This window comes from Hyperolius riggenbachi, chromosome 11 (genome assembly GCF_040937935.1).
Source record: "Hyperolius riggenbachi isolate aHypRig1 chromosome 11, aHypRig1.pri, whole genome shotgun sequence".
NCBI lineage: Eukaryota > Metazoa > Chordata > Amphibia > Anura > Hyperoliidae > Hyperolius > Hyperolius riggenbachi.
The window spans coordinates 47,844,691-47,861,582 of record NC_090656.1 but is presented as its reverse complement, the minus strand read 5'-3'; the positions used below and the strand labels follow the sequence as shown (position 1 = coordinate 47,861,582).

Genomic DNA, 16,892 nt, shown 5'->3' with positions numbered 1-16,892 from the left:
ATACCCTCATGACATACATATTAAAAATGTAATAAGGTCACTATTTATGTATTTTTTTGGTTTTATAGTTTTATTTTTACAAGTGTTTTATTTTGGTAACTATTGGGTAGAGGTGTAAGGGGTTAAAAATGAATAGAAATGTATGTATTTATATGTATTGTATGTATGTAATGTAATGTGTGGGTGCATTTTTACTTTTTGGCCACAAGGTGGCACTACACTTAATTTTAGTGCACTATACTGTAAATAGTACCCAGAAGTACTGTTTAGGTTCGGGTTTTGTTTACGATTATAGATAGAAGTCAGTGCACAGGACCGTGACATGGAGAATTTGGAGTGCAGAAACCCAGTAGATTAGACCACACATGTAATCAAAAAAGGAAGAAGAGTGGGCATGCACATCCAATGCTAAAAATTCAATTTATTCCACCATTAAAAACCAATTGGTTACAGTACCGTTGTGCTGGAGAGGAGTACAAGTCAGTGCGGGAGTGGTCTGCAGCTGTTTCACGCCAATAGTTTGTGGCGCATCATCAGGACCCGGTCCAGGTTTGGGGTTTGGTAATGAATGCCGGCGTCTCGCTGACGCTGGCTCTCATTCATTACAGGCATTGTGATCGGGCTGAGCTGTTCTCATTCCCTGATCTTAGAATGGCGGGATTGCAGAGAAAACGACCATCTGCGACATGGCGACCGGGAACGGCGAGGTAAATAAAAAAAGTATGTTTATCTATGTCTCTAGTTGTTAAGTGAAGTTTCCAGGGGCGTAGATACACGTACCGGTGGTGGAGAACTGGTTAAAGAGGGAGAGAGGCGCGCTCCCATGGCTCCTCTGTTTACTGCCAGTTGGTTATATTTGGTTCCACTTAAAAATACAAAGGCCCCATAAATTCAATGTCCCTATTAGGGATTGGTCAATGCAATGTTAATAATTATGCGCTAATGCAATTTTTTGCACTTTATGCAAATACCGTATATACTCGACTATAAGTCTAGAAATGTAGGTCTGACTCACTAAATAAAAGTATTCGGGTCGACTTATACACGAGTCACGAGCAACACTGAGTTATGCGTGTACTATTAGTGACATTTCCATTTGTAGCAATTTACCCAGTGCTACTTAACACTTTCTTGATAAAGGAAATGCCACGAAAACACTGGTCTCAAAGTCCTAGCCACAACAGCTAACAAGGAAAGGGGACATACTGGGCTGCAGGAAGGGAATGAATAATTGCTGCACTTGGGGGCCTGGATAAGTTGTTGGCTGCACTTGTGGGACAGGAGGGGTTAATGGCTGCAATACTGTATTCAGTGCAGTCACTAACCCCTCCTGATCCCCAAGTGCACCTGTTAATTCTTCCTGGTCCCCAAGTGCAGCCATTAACTTTGTTGGGTAGACTTATACTTGAGCCAATAAAAAATTCCAGCTTAAGAGGGTCAAATAGAGTCGACTTATACAGGAGGTTGACTTATAGTCAAGGATATATGGTATGTGCAGCTTGGAAATAGACCAATCAAAGACATTTGCATTGTGCTGCAATAAAGTTGCATCCGCTCAGAATTATTAGCCCATCATTCACCATCCCTAGTCCAGTTTGTAGGGATGCAAATTAACATACTGATATGTTTTTTGGGGGGCTGAAACCCATTAAGACATAGGAAAGCAATTAAGCTCCCTGCAGATAGTTTTCTGGCTGAGATTTGAACTTGGGAATTTAGCACTGCAAGGGAGAGTTCTAAGCACTTAGCTTCCAGCAATTGGCAGCTGTATAGAATGGACCTGGAGATCCCTGGGGTCCCCATCTGCACACATCTGGGTTATGCTTACAGCCAACACTGAGTGCCTGGACTTGTTAGTGTGGCAACATAATATGACCTGACAAATTCACTTCAACTAACAGAGAACATACCTTCTCCTGCAGAATCTCACCCGAAGGTGTGGACATTGTACTCGATAGCTTATGTGGAGAAAACACTGGAAAGGGCATCGGCCTTCTGAAGCCGCTGGGAACATATATTTTATATGGTAGGTGTATGTTTACTTTTGTCATCAGTGTGTATGCATCATGAGGTGCTCTTTGTTAACCAAGGATCAAAATGTGGTCCCTGCGTTATGCTTTCCCCGCCGCATCCACGCCACAACTGCCGTGCAAGTGTTACTGCAACGCGATGCGCCGGAAGTATCTAAACCACCGCATTCCCAATGCAAAGTCTGCAGTGCTTTGCCGCATGAGCCGTGCCTACCACATGGATTATGCAGCAATACAAGTCAATGGGCGACGCAGTAAGTGTAAATGACAGGAGTGTGGTGCCACATGGCGCACATGAGCGGACCGTCAGGAATCCCAGTGACGTTCTACCTGCCCAGCAGGGAATACGTCACTGAGCAAGGGGCGCACTATGCCTATGACCCTGTCAAGAATGCTGATTTCTGTGGTGCAATGCTTGACTCCTTCGTGCACGGTATACAATCTGAGGCCAAGGAAACCAATAAAATTCCTGAGAGCCAGACAGAGTCCAGGAACCAGATCAAAGGTCACCACAGGAGGTCAAATGACTGTCTCGAGGTCAAGAGTCCTACACAGAGGGTCAGGCATCAAAGCATAAACAAAGGGTCAATCAATGGTGTAGTCTAAAAGAGCAGAAGTCAGTATAGAAGGTAATCCAAAACAAGGTCAGAAGGACAAGCAAGGTCGTAACACGAGAGCAATGCAAAAGCACATCCTAGCAGCTAGCACACGGCAAGAAATGCTACCACTGGGAAGATGCTCAGGACAGGGGCAGAGCTTTATTGGGTCTGAGACCAATCAGGTTGGACAAGTCCCAGCAGCCTAATAACATAGTGGCTGGTTGGCAACTCACTAAATCTAATTTGAATTTCCCTCCAGCGTCCAATGTCGTGTCGTGCATACAAGCATGACCACTGACATCATAGCCTGGCTTAAACATCACTTGGAGGCTCTTCAGCAATATATAGTTATGAGAAGCATTTCAGATGATAAAACCACGATAATTAGTATAAAAGTGGGTATCCTGAATATAGTTATCCGGAACTCAACTAACCAGAAGTCTCAACCACCCAGCACAAATCACCAGCAGTACTCAGTGGTGAAGGCCAACATCTTAGGTTGTTTGTGAGCTCTGCTGTGCTTAAAGGGGACCCAAACCAAACATTTTTTTTAATTCAAAATATTTAGTTGCACCACGCTGACACATACAAAGATAAATAAACACTCCTTCAAGTCTATGAGCATTTCAGTGCATGATTTTCACCCTTCTCTTTTCATAACTAGGGTTATACAAGTGGCAGCCATTACTTCTGAGCTTAGTAGGAAGTTTGAGATCATGGGTGTGTTTTTCATCACCTACCCCCCCCCCCCCCCCCCCACAGGGGCGTCGTCTATGTGAAATCTCACATAAGCTGAGATCACCTCCCCTGTGACATCATCAGTAGCAGCCTGTGCAGTCTGCCGGATTCTGTCCCGGCAATATGAAAGGAAGGGAGGGGTTCCTCCAATAAATGTAAAATATTTTATATTTGTCATCATGCAGCTGAAAAAAGGCTGCTATTTATCATTATAATTTAGATAATAGATTTTATGTCTGAAATCTTGTATTTTTAATTTGGGTCCACTTTAACTGCTTGAGGATCACAGGCTTACATTCTCCTAGTTACCAGGCCATTTTGTACAATTCAGTGCTCTGCAGCTTTAACAGTTCGCTGCACGGCCATAAAACTTCACAAATGAATCTTTTCTCATTTTATTGCCACCAACAAAGCTTTCTGGCATCTGATTGCTGCTGCTAATTTTTTTTTTAATACATTTTATTGTATTTTTTTTAACACAAAATAATCTATTTTCTTTTTAATTTATTCCCTCCCCTTGAGATCCAATCCCTGTGATTACCTCTCATAGGCATCAGCCTATGAGAGGGATCAGATTGTGAGCCTCTCCTGGGGACAGCTCAGTGACAGAGCTGTCCCCATACAGCGCTGCACTAGATCCCAGCGCTGTACAAGTAATGCGGACGTTTTTCTTTTATTTACCGCCTGCCAGCGCCGGTCACGGCTGGCACGAATTTAGTGGGGATGCGCGATCCCTGCTAATCTCCGCCCCCAGGGCTTGACGCCAATAGGCGGTTGCAGAGTGGTTAAAGACAGGATTCCACATTTCCCCCAAGGTTAATATACTTTCAGTCATTTTATTTTAGCTTGCAATCATTTTATTTTAACTTTGAATTGCTTTATTTTAACATTTAATACAGAGTTCCTTTCTGGTATGTATATAGAGTGGGGTATAGCACTGTATTAGCTCGGTCCATTTTTAACCACTTCGCCCTATCTGGACGGATATATCCGTCCAGATAGGCACTGATGCTGCAGCAGTGTGGTGCACGCGATCGGGCACGCGCCCGCGCGCGCTCCCGCTGCCCCCCCCCGATCAGTGAAAGGGAATATAATTCCCATTCACCGATCTAAGTCCCCGTCAGAAGTACCGACGCTTTCTCATCAGAGAGCGCGGTATTTCTGCCCGTACAGAGCTTCCCCAGCCTCTTTGTCCTTCCTGGATGCGCGATCGTTCGCATCCAGGACTTTTTTGAATGTGGCCATCTTGTGGCCAAATAGTAAACTGCACCCACATACATTTATTACATAAATAAACACATTATATTACATCTAAAATGAGCTATTTACCTCCCAAACTAAAATTACCCAAATACATTTTTTTATTAAAACATTTTTAAAAAATATTACAATAAAAAAAACAACCTACATAAATAGTTACCTAAGGGTCTGAACTTTTTAAATATACATGTCAAGAGAGTATCTTATTAAATGTTTTAAAATTATAAGCTTGTAAATAGTGATGGACGCAAATTGAAAAAATGCACCTTTATTTCTAAATAAAATATCGGTGCCATAAATTGTGATAGAGACGTAATTTAAATGGTATAATAAGCGGGACAAATGGGCACATAAAATGCATGGGTTTTATTCACTGTAGCATGTATTAATTTTAAACTATAATGGCCAAAAACTGAGAAATAATGAATTTTTTCCATTTCTATCTTAATCTTCCTGTTAAAATGCATTTACAGTAAAGTGGCTCTTAGCAAAATGTACTACCCAAAGAAAGCCTAATTAGTAGCGGAAAAAAACAAGATATAGATCAATTAATTGTGATAAGTAGCGATAAAGTTATTGGCGAATGAATGGGAGGTGAACATTGCTCGGATGCATACGATTTTCGAAGCTGTAGGCTGAAGTGGTTAACATTGAGTCTCAAGCAACCAGAAAGTACACTTACCCGGCATCAGCTGATTCCCGTCAGTGCTGGATAACCGAGACTTTACTATGATTTTTTAGGTTCTGCTATGAGCCGTTACAGGTCCTCTTTAAAGGATACGTCCAAAGTGAAAACAAAAAGGAGATCTACTTACCTGGGGCTTCCTCCAGCCCCTGGCAGCCGATCTGTCCCTCATACAGCTCCCGGGATCACCTCCGTTGGAGATGCCGACCTCGCCAAGTCGGGATCTTCTGTGCCTGCACAACCACTCGGCCTCGCCACTTGCGATTGCGCTCACGTGGCCGGGAGTGTTCTGCGCAGGCGAGGTCGGCATCTCCAACGGAGGGGATCCCTGGACACTGGAGCTGCGGGGAGGGACAGAATGGGTGCCAGGAGCTGGAGGAAGCCCCAGGTAAGCAGATCTCCTTTTTTTTCACCTTGGATGTATCCTTTAAGCAGAGCCGGGACAAGGTCCTCCAGCACCCAAGGCTAAGACACCAAAGTGCGCCTCCCCTCCATCCCTCCCCCCCCCCCAGCCGTCACACACTGATTGCTAAGGAGCGCCCTAGGGCCCCCAACACCTTAATCTCTAATCATCTTGTATACATGTATCCATGACTGCCATGTATACCCTTTTCTTATTTCTCTCTGCTTTAAACACAATTGGGAATGATAACTGAGTGAGTTGTGCGCCCCCTCCTACACTGCGCCCTGAGGCTGGAGCCTCTCTCTCCTCGGCCCGGCCCTGCCTTTAAGTACATTTTGACATGACATAATCTTTCTTTGACTGGTGATTATGATAATGATTTTTTCTTTCTTACTTTTTTGTTAGATACTTTTTTGTTTTAAATTCAAGTTAAGCGTTATCATCTTGAAACAGATAAAATCACCCCCCTACTGTATAATCTTACCAGAAATTGTTTTATAATTAACAGAGTATTCATTTCCATTTGTGCTATCAGTGCATAATTATCACATACATCATGTCTCCTTCCAGCAACACATTTAGGCAGCTCATTACAACAGTACCTCTGATCCGCAGGAACCAGGCAGATTGCCGTGTGTTGTGCTGAATCCTTTGGTCTGAGCTGTTTTTTTTTACAAAATCATTTTAGAGAACAGTTATCAAGCAGTCATCGCCTTCCGTGCATAGTTGGGTATAACTGACACAAGATTTTTCACATTTACAAGATGTCCGATATCATCAGAAGTTGTACAAAACTTGAGATCAGTGGTTTGAATTTTTCACAGAAATGCATCTGGTTTCTTATTGCTAAATCTCAGAGCTGCCTCTGCGGGTGTACTCGCATAGGCATATACTCGCATAGCTAATATTTTAGCTAAAATGGCAACGTTGTTATGCTGCATCTGTGCTTTAAACCATTAAACGCTGCATACAACTAACAGAAAACAGAGAGAGACTGGTAGGCAGAGTTCCACTTTGCTGAAGAACATTGCTGGTTGCAGGGCAAATTATCAGATTGTCTTTTAATTACATAATTGCTGAACAAACAAAATAGAGAACTTTCTCTGCTTACAAGCCAGCATTCCCCTCCTTCTTGGATACCTGGAAAGCTTTACAGAAAACAAAGTAAGACTGGCATGAAGTTGTTGGAAGGCTGAGTTACACTTTGCTGACGCTAACTTATAACATTGCTGGTTACAGGTCAAATTATCACATCAGATTATACGATTGTCTTGTAATTAAAGTGAACCTCCGGACTAAAAATCGACTCAGCAGCACTGAAAAGGCCTGGTGTTTCTTTAACAGTTTCACAGCATCAGAACTTTGTTTCTCTTATCCAAGCCTCATTTTAAGCTGCACAGAAGAAAACTGCCCGGGCTTTTTTCCCCTGATGCTGTGCAAAGCATGATGGGATTTCTGATGTTGTTGCTCTCGTTCTGCTGTTTTGGTGCAAATTTTTTTTTTTTACATTTTGAATTTGACATTTGAAGCCTAGCGTGCGCAGCTGGAAGGGGTTATCAGGACACAGGACAGTTGGAACTGTGTCTCCTGCTCCTTGTCACCTCCTTTCAACCAAAAAGATGGCTGCCCCCATGACAAAGATGGCAGCCCCCATGAATCACAAACAATTATATTACCTATCTATTCTAATTAACATAACTAATGTAACGTAATGACAGTATGTTTGTTTAGGCTGAAGTTCCCCTTTAAGCAACTTCTGATCAAACAAAGCAGGGAAAGTTCTCATGATCACCACCACCTTTCCTGCATACAGGGTAAGCTATTTTATTTCTGCAAACAGCTCAAACCAATCTGCTCATTTTGACCAAGGCAAGAGCAATCTTATAAATTGTGAGTGCAATGGAGGTTTGATTATTAACCCTTCCAGTAAGTTTTAAACAATCATATATTTTTTTCCTACTAGTTTTATACTGTGGTTAATATTTTAGAACAGAGTTTTTGAGTTTTTTCTTACCAAAGGATAAATACGGGTGGGAGGTTTGTTTCCTTGTTACACTATATATTCTTCAAATTACTAAAAACAATTTCATTTCTGTTAAAAAATAAGTAGCAGTTATTATAGTGAAGCTAATTTTTGTTGTTGTTGTTGTTTTTCCATTGGGGATTTTCCTTATCAGCAGAAAGCCACAAATATTGCCTGCAGTGTCAAAGGGGAGACCTGGATGTCATCAGGACTTTCATACCAGCTGCTTGAGATGATTAGGAAGATGATTGCATGCAAAGCTAGTGCAGATTATACTCTGCTGGGAATTGGACCAATCAAAATCGGCAGGAAGTGACTTTGATTGTCCCAATTCCATGCTGCATATATAGTACATTACATTTGCATTCAAGCCAGAATTATTAGCATCTCATTGACCATCTCTGCTAGCTGCAGACACAAAATGATAGTCAGATATGCAGAACAAGACCTGCTTACCATGTTTCCCTCTGATGAACAACTGCTATTGTGCGAAGCTTGAAAAATCATGTATGTAGCTTCCTGTTAATAAGTGGGGTGTGCTAATCGATGGGGCATTAAGCTTCAGAATCCAAATCTCGGCAAAGTAAAATTGCAAAAAAGTAATCTCCTTTTTCTCCCAGAGGATCTTTCAGGTCTAGTTCATGCATTCATCACATCAAGCTGGACTACTGCAATACCCTCTATGCAGGCCTCCCAAACAAGGACCTGTCCCACCTGCAATTAGTTCAGAATGCTGCTGCTAGATTACTAACAAACCAGCCTCGCCACTGTCACATTACACCGATCCTTCGCTCACTGCACTGGCTACCTGTCAAATGGAGTATACTCTTCAAGATTGGACTGGTGACAATCAAATCAATGCACAACTCGTGCCCTGGATACATGAAGGACTTGCTAAACCTGCACCACACCTCTCACAACCTTAGATCAGCAGGATCCATAAACTTTGTCACTGCCAGAGTGCACCTCAAAACCTTGGCAACAGAGTTTACTGTTATGCTGACCCTACTCTTTGGAATTCCCTACCGCACCCAATAAAGGCAGCCCCATCCCTGTAGTTATTTTAATCCAGACTGAAAAGCCACCTGTTTAGCCTGGCATTTGCAGACTTGTAGAATTCTTCCTCTGTACCACAATTTACCAATATACCATCAACCACATATTGCTTAACCTATTTTGGTTCCTGGACTTAGTTTCTACGTGCAGGAACCATGCGCGCTCCCGCGGCCGATCGCGCACGTGCACGCGCGCTCCCGGCCACGGATTCGGTAGCCAGGGAATCAATGTATTGGGCTATGGTGCCCGATCATTGATTCCTCTCCCCCGCTGAAAAAGCGACAGCTTCTCTCGGAAGCTGCGCCTTTTCTGGCCGTTCCCTCTCCGATGAGTCACTCTAAGCGTGTGTTACGCTTAGAGTGACATCATGTAAACAAACTCATGGCCACCATCTTGTGGCCAAAAAGTAATACTACACCTGTAAGAAAAAATAAATAAAAATTAACACACATTTACATTATAAATCTATTGTTTACCTCCCACCCTCCCAAAACTACCCAAATAAAATGTTTACTATATAAAAAAAACCATTACAATAAAAAAAAAAACATGTAAATATTTACCTAAGGGTCTAAACTTTTTAAAGATCAATGTAAAGATGAAATATTTCTATTTTTTTTTTATTTTAAACTTGTAAATAGTGATAGATGCAAAATGGAAAAAATGCACCTTTATTTCCAAATAAAATATTGTTGCCATACATTGTGATAGGGACATAATTTTAATGGTGTAATAACCGGGACATATGGGCAAATACAATACGTGAGTTTTAATTATGGAGGCATGTATTATTTTAAAACTATAATGGCTAAAAACTGAGAAATAATGAATTTTTCCATTTTTTTCTTATTCTTCCTGTTAAAATGCATTTACAGTAAAGTGGCTCTTAGCAAAATGTACCCCCCAAAGAAAGCCTAATTGGTGGCGGAAAAACAAGATATAGATCAGTGCATTGTGATAAGTAGTGATAAAGTTATAGGCTAATGAATGGGAGGTGAACATTTCTCACGTGAAAACGACGGAACCTGAATGGGTTAAAGGGGTTCTTCCGCAAATGAGGAAAAAATAAAAAATAGTTTATGCATAAACTATTAAACATCCTTTTAAAATAGTGTAAAAAGTTTTTTTTTTTAAATGAATAGTTTCATCAATACAACATGTATTGTAAATAGTGACGTATGAAGGACTGGGAGGCTAATCCATTTGTTAGAGGTTTTTTTTTTTTACTTTCTTTTCACAACCATAACTCCTGCCTAAGTAGTTTTCAGTGGTATAACCCACTTCTAGCAGGAATCCCTGTTATAGCCTTAAGGCTTAGCTCCACTGAGCTGCTGAATATGTGTTTACATTGTTGCTAGGGAACCAGAGGGGTGCAGAGACTCATTTGTGAAAAAGAGTCATAAGGTGCTGGGAGAATGAATTAGTCCCATCTACACCATGATTCTTTGTCAGATTCGATTCAATTTGATTTGATTCATTGATTTGAGTCAATCTGACATGTCCGATTCATGATTCAATTCGATTCAAATCAAGTCGAATCATGAATCGGACATGTCAGATTGAATCACATCAAATCAATGAATCAAATCAAATTGAATCGAATCTGACAAAGAATCATATGGTGTAGATGGGACTGATTCATTCTCCCAGCACCTTATGACACTTTTTCACAAACAAGTCTCTGCACCCCTCTGGTTTCCTAGCAACAATGTAAACACATATTCAGCAGCTCAGTGGAGCTAAGGCTTAGGGCTATGACTGCGATTCCTGCTAGAAGTGGGTTATACCACTGAAAACTACTTAGGCAGGAGTTATGTTAGTGAAAAGAAAGTAAAAAAAAAAAACACCACCCCTAACAAATGGATTAGCCTCCCAGCCGTCATCCGTCACTATTTACATTACATGTTGTTTTGATGAAACCATTCATTTTTTTAAAAAAACTTTTTACACTATTTTAGAAGGCTGTTTAATAGTTTATGCATAAACCACTTTTATTTTTTTTCCTCATTCGCGAAAGAATACAATTGTGTTAAAGGGAACCTGAAGTGAGAGGCATATGGTGGCTGCCATATTTATTTCTGTTTAAACTATACCAGTTGTCTGGCAGTTGTGCAGTCACACACCTGACACAGGCATGTGGCTAATTCAGTCAGACTTCAGTCAGAGCACCTGATCTGCATGCTTGTTCAGGGTCTATGGATAAATGTAATATAGGCAGATGAACAGCAAGATAGCCAGACAATTTGCATTATTTAATATGACATAAACATGTCCGCCTCCATATCTCACTTTAGAGTGTGCTTTAAATGCATGTCTGTGTACAATGAGTGATAGTCTGGTCCTGCCTACTGTTTGGGAGGGCCTAACCAGACACCATGTAAACTTTATATCCTTCAATGCTCAGTTCTCACACAAGCCTCCTGTGGAATTGAATGAGCCTTCCCGGGTCCCTCCGTTAATCGCTGGCTCCACTGTTAGAATCCCCCGCCGTGGGGGTCTTCTGGAGCCGAGTGCTCCCAGAAGACAGGCCACTCCATACTGCACACACGCAAGCACCTTCTCTCACGCACTCGCATGTGCGCAGTATGGAGCCATCTGTCTTCTGGAGGACTCGACTCCCGAAGACTTCTGAAGTCCCCCCTGGTGGTGGATTCAAATGGTGGAGCTGCCGTCAAATGAGGGTGAGGAGAAGGAAGGGTCTATAGGACCCAGAGCCTTCCCTCTCCTTAGGTAAGTATCTGGTTTATTTTTTAAAAAATTTTACTACGACATTGACTTTAATGCCAGTCAGTAACTGATACCCCTTCTCCCATGAGAAATCTTTACCTTTTCTCAAATAGATCATCAGGGTGTTTGTGCGGCTGATATTGTGGTGAAACCCCTGCCACAGTGTGATGTCAGGAACTAGGTCCTGACAATTTGCTGTCTGTTAACCTCGTTGCATTGTGGGAAATAACAGATTTTTCCAACTCCCAAGCAAGCAAATCTTCCTTCGTGCATAGAACTTTCAGTAGAACTCTTAGTAATGAACATTCTGTACAGACCACCCGGCAGAACTAATGATGTCACCATCACTAATAAATTTAAGAATGCAAATCAAAGAGGAACGATATTACAATGGGCAAACACTGACTAAATGATCTATAAATGAATATTGTAAACAATAAGCAGTTTTATTCATTATGTTATTTTCACTCCTCCTTGACATTGGCCTCAATTCACTAAGATCATGCTGGAGATAATAAGGCAAGAGAAAACTTACCTCCACACAGTAAGAGAGTTATCTTATCTCTTCATTCCTTACGTTACCTCTTCTGTAGTTAATTTACCTCCTCTGTAGATCATTTACCTCCTCTGTAGTTATTTTCACACGCAGTTAATGAACAGCCTGTCTTTAACTCTGGAGTTATTTTAAGGATTAAAGAGTTAACTTAAAGACAGAAGAGTTAACTTTAGGTTTGCCTGAGGTAAAATGTTTCCTGAATACTACATGCTTTATCACCATGGTAACAACTCTAGAAGAGTTATTAAAGACAGGAGATAAGCTTAGTGAATTAAGGCCATTGTAACTCATTTCTCAGTTTTATTATAACATCCAGTCATGAGACAAACTCTGCTAATCAAGTTGTAATTTTTTCTTCTCAGGTTCCTCCAATATGGTTACTGGGGAAACAAAAAGCTTCTTCAGTTTTGCTAAATCAGTAAGTGTGCGCGCCTCGGGGTTATAAATAGCACTATGTCATTAAACGGTTACTTGTGGAGCATGACGCTTCCGAGAGCTGAAAGTATGATACGCTGTCACAAGTGCAGCAGATGAGACAAATGAGTTATTCTTCATTAACAGTCCATAGAAGTAGCACTGAGCTAATCATTAAAACAGGAGAGAAAACATCTATTGGTCAAGCATTTTCTTCATACTCCAACTAGTTACATATGGCATGATTGGTTTAAAGGACAACTGTAGGGAGAGGGATATGGAGGCCGCTGTATTTATTTTCTTTTAAACAATACCAGTTTCCTGGCTGTCCTGCTGATCTTTCATGCATCAGTACTGTCTAAATCACACACCTGAAACAGAGACTACCTCAGTGTAAAGTAAAATATGCAAGCTTTAAAGCGGATCCAAAATTAAAAACTAACTATAACTAGTAACTTGTCTATATATCTTATCTAAAGTTTAGATAGTTTACACAACAAATCTACAGTGGGATGCGAAAGTTTGGGCAACCTTATTAATCATCATGATTTACCTGTATAAATCGTTGGTTGTTACAATATATAATAGCCTCAATTCACTAAGATCATGCTGGAGATAATAAGGCAAGAGAAAACTTGCCACTGCACAGTGAGAGAGTTCTCTTATCTTTTCACTACTGGGAAAAAGGTAAGCAGTTAAAATCTGGCAGAACCAAGAGTTTCTTGTCCATTCCCTCATGGAGGATTCTCTGGGTTTTCTTTGCTTTCCAAAGCATTTCCTGTATGACAGTCTTGACTTGACTGCCAAAATAGTAAGATAACAGACAGCCTCCCTAATCTTTGCACACTATTTTGGCAGTTAGACTTAGCAACTGCCATTCAGGAAATTCTTTTGAAAGCAAACAAATCCCTTAGAATCCCCCATGAGAAGAGAATTCTGTCAGATTGTAAACTGCTTACTTTTTCCACTGTAGTGGTTCATTAACTCGCTCTCATCTGTTGATCTTATTTTTTAACTCAAGGGCCCATATGCAACTAATTTTTTTAGGAGTTATCTCCTTGGGGATAATTTTTCATCTTCTCGTTAAACTAAATTTTCAGCATTTTACAACTGAAACTGTGCCCAAAAGTTTTCGAGAAACTACTATCAACATTATTTTGAGTATTTTTCTTGCTTGCTGGTGGCTTAAAAGACATTTTATAACAAGTTGCGAAAATATCACCTAGGAGAAAGAAAACTCAGGAGGAAAAGTGAATTGCCTATGGGCCAAGGGATCATATGTAATTAACTTTTTCTCCTGAGTTTTCTCGTAGGTAAATTATTTTAAAGTTGCCAATAAAATTATTTTTAAGCCACCAGAAAGCAAGAAAATACTCAAAATAATGTTGATAGTACTTTTTCACCTACTTTTCGGGACTTTTTCTCAGTGGCAAAGTGCTGGAAGGTTATTTTAAATAGAAGATGAAAAATTATCTCCTAGGAGAAAACTTAAGAGAAAAAGTTAATTGCGTATGGGCCTAGGAGAGATAATACATAAGTAAGGCAAGATATTTCAAGAGAAAGGCTTGCGAATCAACCACCTGGGTGAGATCATTCATAATAAGAGGGCCTTTTGGTACCTTTAAGCCCTAGTGGTTCTGGGCCACCATGAGTTGTCTGGGTAATATGTAATAAGAGTTTTTTCCAATAGCCCCAATGTGTTATTAATGACTGATGAGGGATGGCTACTGTGGATTTCCAGGATCTAATACGTGTCTTCATTCTTGCAGTGGTGGCAAGTGGAAAAAGTCAATCCCATTAAATTGTATGAAGAGAATAAAGTGATGGCAGGCTTCTCCCTCCTGAACTTGCTCTTCAAGCAGGGCCGAGCTGGAGTAATTCGAGGAGTGATAGATCAGCTGCTTTCATTGTACAATCAGAAGAAGATCAAGCCATTGGTGGACTCGCTATGGGCCTTGGAAGAGGTATTATCATTCATTTCTACAGCTATATGTTCTAATGTCCTACTCACTGACACGGCACCTAGCTTTATGCTGCTCACTGCACTGCAAAATGGCCTCTTCACAGCAATTGGTGACCATCAAAATTATGGATCATCAATTGAGTATAATGTATAATCTATGAAGAATATTTTAGGATTGCCATACACTGTTTAACCAAATTGATCATAAAAATGAACGATTGTATAGAAAAAATTTATATATTTTGTCGATCGAGAAAAAGAATAGATTTTTCCGAATTTTTCAATAAACATCTGATCAGATGTGTTACAAAAATCATATAAAAAAATATAAAAAGTCAATGTTTTCTGATCGTTTTGTTCAGGGCTGTGGAGTCGGAGCCATTTTGGGTACCTGGAGTCGGAATTGGTGGTTACAGTAAACTGAGGAGTCGGATGATTTTTGTACCAACTCCACAGCCCTGGTAAGAATTAGACTAAGGAGTCGGAGTCTGAGCAATTTTGGGTACCTGGAGTCGGAGTTGGTGGTTTCAAAAACTGAGGTGTCGAGTCGGATGATTTTTGTACCGACTCAACTACCCTGATTTTATTGACATTTTTGGAAAAATTAATCATACATGTATTTCTAATTAAATGATAGCGGAAAAATCAATCAAGGTATTGGTCAGGAAAAAAACCCTAATACTGAATCGTGTATAGGCACCCTTATAGTGTAGGCCAAGCTTTATGTTGGCCGCAAATATGCATTTACCTGGCATGATCCGTCATAAAATAAAAAACAAAATTGCTAAATTAACATGTCATTTAAAGTGTTGACATTATATATGTGTGTGATTAGGAATAGATGTGATTATTTTCTCACATTGGTTATTTTGTCTTTCCATGCGCGGTCTGTGCTTGCACACTGGTCGTGGCTGTGTGTGCGGTGAGGGCAGTGGCCTAGTGCCCATTTTTAAGGGTCAGGCCTTTTTATTAGTTACTACTTAGTTGTATAGCATTTGCTATGTGATAATATTGTCCAAAGCAACGCAGTGTGTCCGTGTGAAAGTAGCCAAATACATTTGCCCCTGACAAATCCCCACACATCCTTTCTTCATCTCCACCACTCAGGGTCTGTGCACACAGCTTCCTAGACAAGTAACATTTGTTTTATATTTTTCTATGAATTTCAGGTGAAAGAGGCAATGCAGAGAATTCATGACAGAGGCAACATTGGGAAGCTGATATTAGATGTGGAAAAAGCTCCAACTCCCCTGGTTGGTATAATGGTTATTCTTGCATGCTGAATTGTTACAGTAATTGAAGAGGTTATCTCTTAATGGTTCCCCCATACACCTCAAAGAATAAGCCTACCTATAAGAAATGTATTAACCTCCTTAGCGGTAACCCCGAGCTGTGCTCGGGGGTAAGCCGCCGCGGAGGATATCTCAGCCCCTGGTGGGGCGATTTCCTTTCTGTAAATTGCTGTACGCGCAGCCAGCACTTTGCTAGCTGCGCGTCCAGCTCGCTCGCCGCCGCTCTGCGGCGATCGTCCGCACGCATCGGCGGAAGAGGGCCCCCCCCGCCAGAGCCCTGCGCAGCCCGGACCAATCAGTCCCGGGCAGCGCAAAGGGCTGGATCGGATGGGTCTGACGTCGGCTGACGTCCATGACGTCATTCCGATCGTAGCCATGGCGACAGGAGAAGCCAAACAGGAGATCGCGTTCTATACGCAATCTCCTGTTTACTTTTGTTGCCGGCGGCGATCGGACTAGAGGGACACATGCGCCCTCTAGTGGTGTTTTATGTAGCTACCACTCAGGTAGCTACATGAAACAAAAAAAAAATTCAAAAAAAGTGCAATGCAGCCTCCTTGGCGGAAAAATTGAACCGCCAAGGAGGTTAAAGTAGCTTCAAAGTACTCGCTGATCAGTTATGTATGAAATGCACAAGCTCATTTGTACCCATGAAGAGAGCCCAGAACCTCCTGTCTACCTGTTGTATACAACGTTTGTAGTCTTGTGGGAAGAGTTACCCTGTGCCTCCTCAGAACTTCTCTGGGTTCCTATTGTAGATGCTCTCTGGATAAAAGGTGGAGTCGGCACTAAGGTCCTGTGCTCAGTTACCTTCCTGATGTAGAGGCTGTTAACATTAACTGAACTCGGGTTTTAAGAGGCAGCCACAAGTCTCTTGACTTATATAAAAAAGTGGCTAGGAGTAAGTTCTTCACTTACCTCCTTACCCCAAATCGTAACTCAGCAGGTTCCTGGCATATAAATGTTCGTATTGTGCTTTCTCATTATGTTTTGTTGGCCTGTTAAAAGGGGAGCTTGCAGGAGCGTTGCTGTCACCTAGTGGCAGCTCTAGATGTTGCAGCAGCTTACCTGGTTCTTACTAGGGTAATTTTTGTGCCAGTTAAATCTGCTTTGCATGGCAGTTGGCATGCTGCTAATTACTCCTTA

The 16,892-nt window shown here is 41.2% G+C and overlaps 1 protein-coding gene across 2 annotated transcripts in view; it reads left to right on the top strand.

Moving 5' to 3' along the window:
* The window catches only part of VAT1L (vesicle amine transport 1 like), a 132,923-nt gene that overhangs the window by 104,024 nt on the left and 12,007 nt on the right, over positions 1 to 16,892 (top strand). For both annotated transcript variants that reach the window (XM_068260563.1, XM_068260564.1), the window contains exons 5-8: positions 1,923 to 2,026; positions 12,440 to 12,495; positions 14,261 to 14,455; positions 15,624 to 15,707. In XM_068260563.1, coding sequence (XP_068116664.1) covers positions 1,923 to 2,026; positions 12,440 to 12,495; positions 14,261 to 14,455; positions 15,624 to 15,707 — 439 coding nt within the window. The remainder of the gene's footprint in view (positions 1 to 1,922; positions 2,027 to 12,439; positions 12,496 to 14,260; positions 14,456 to 15,623; positions 15,708 to 16,892) is intronic.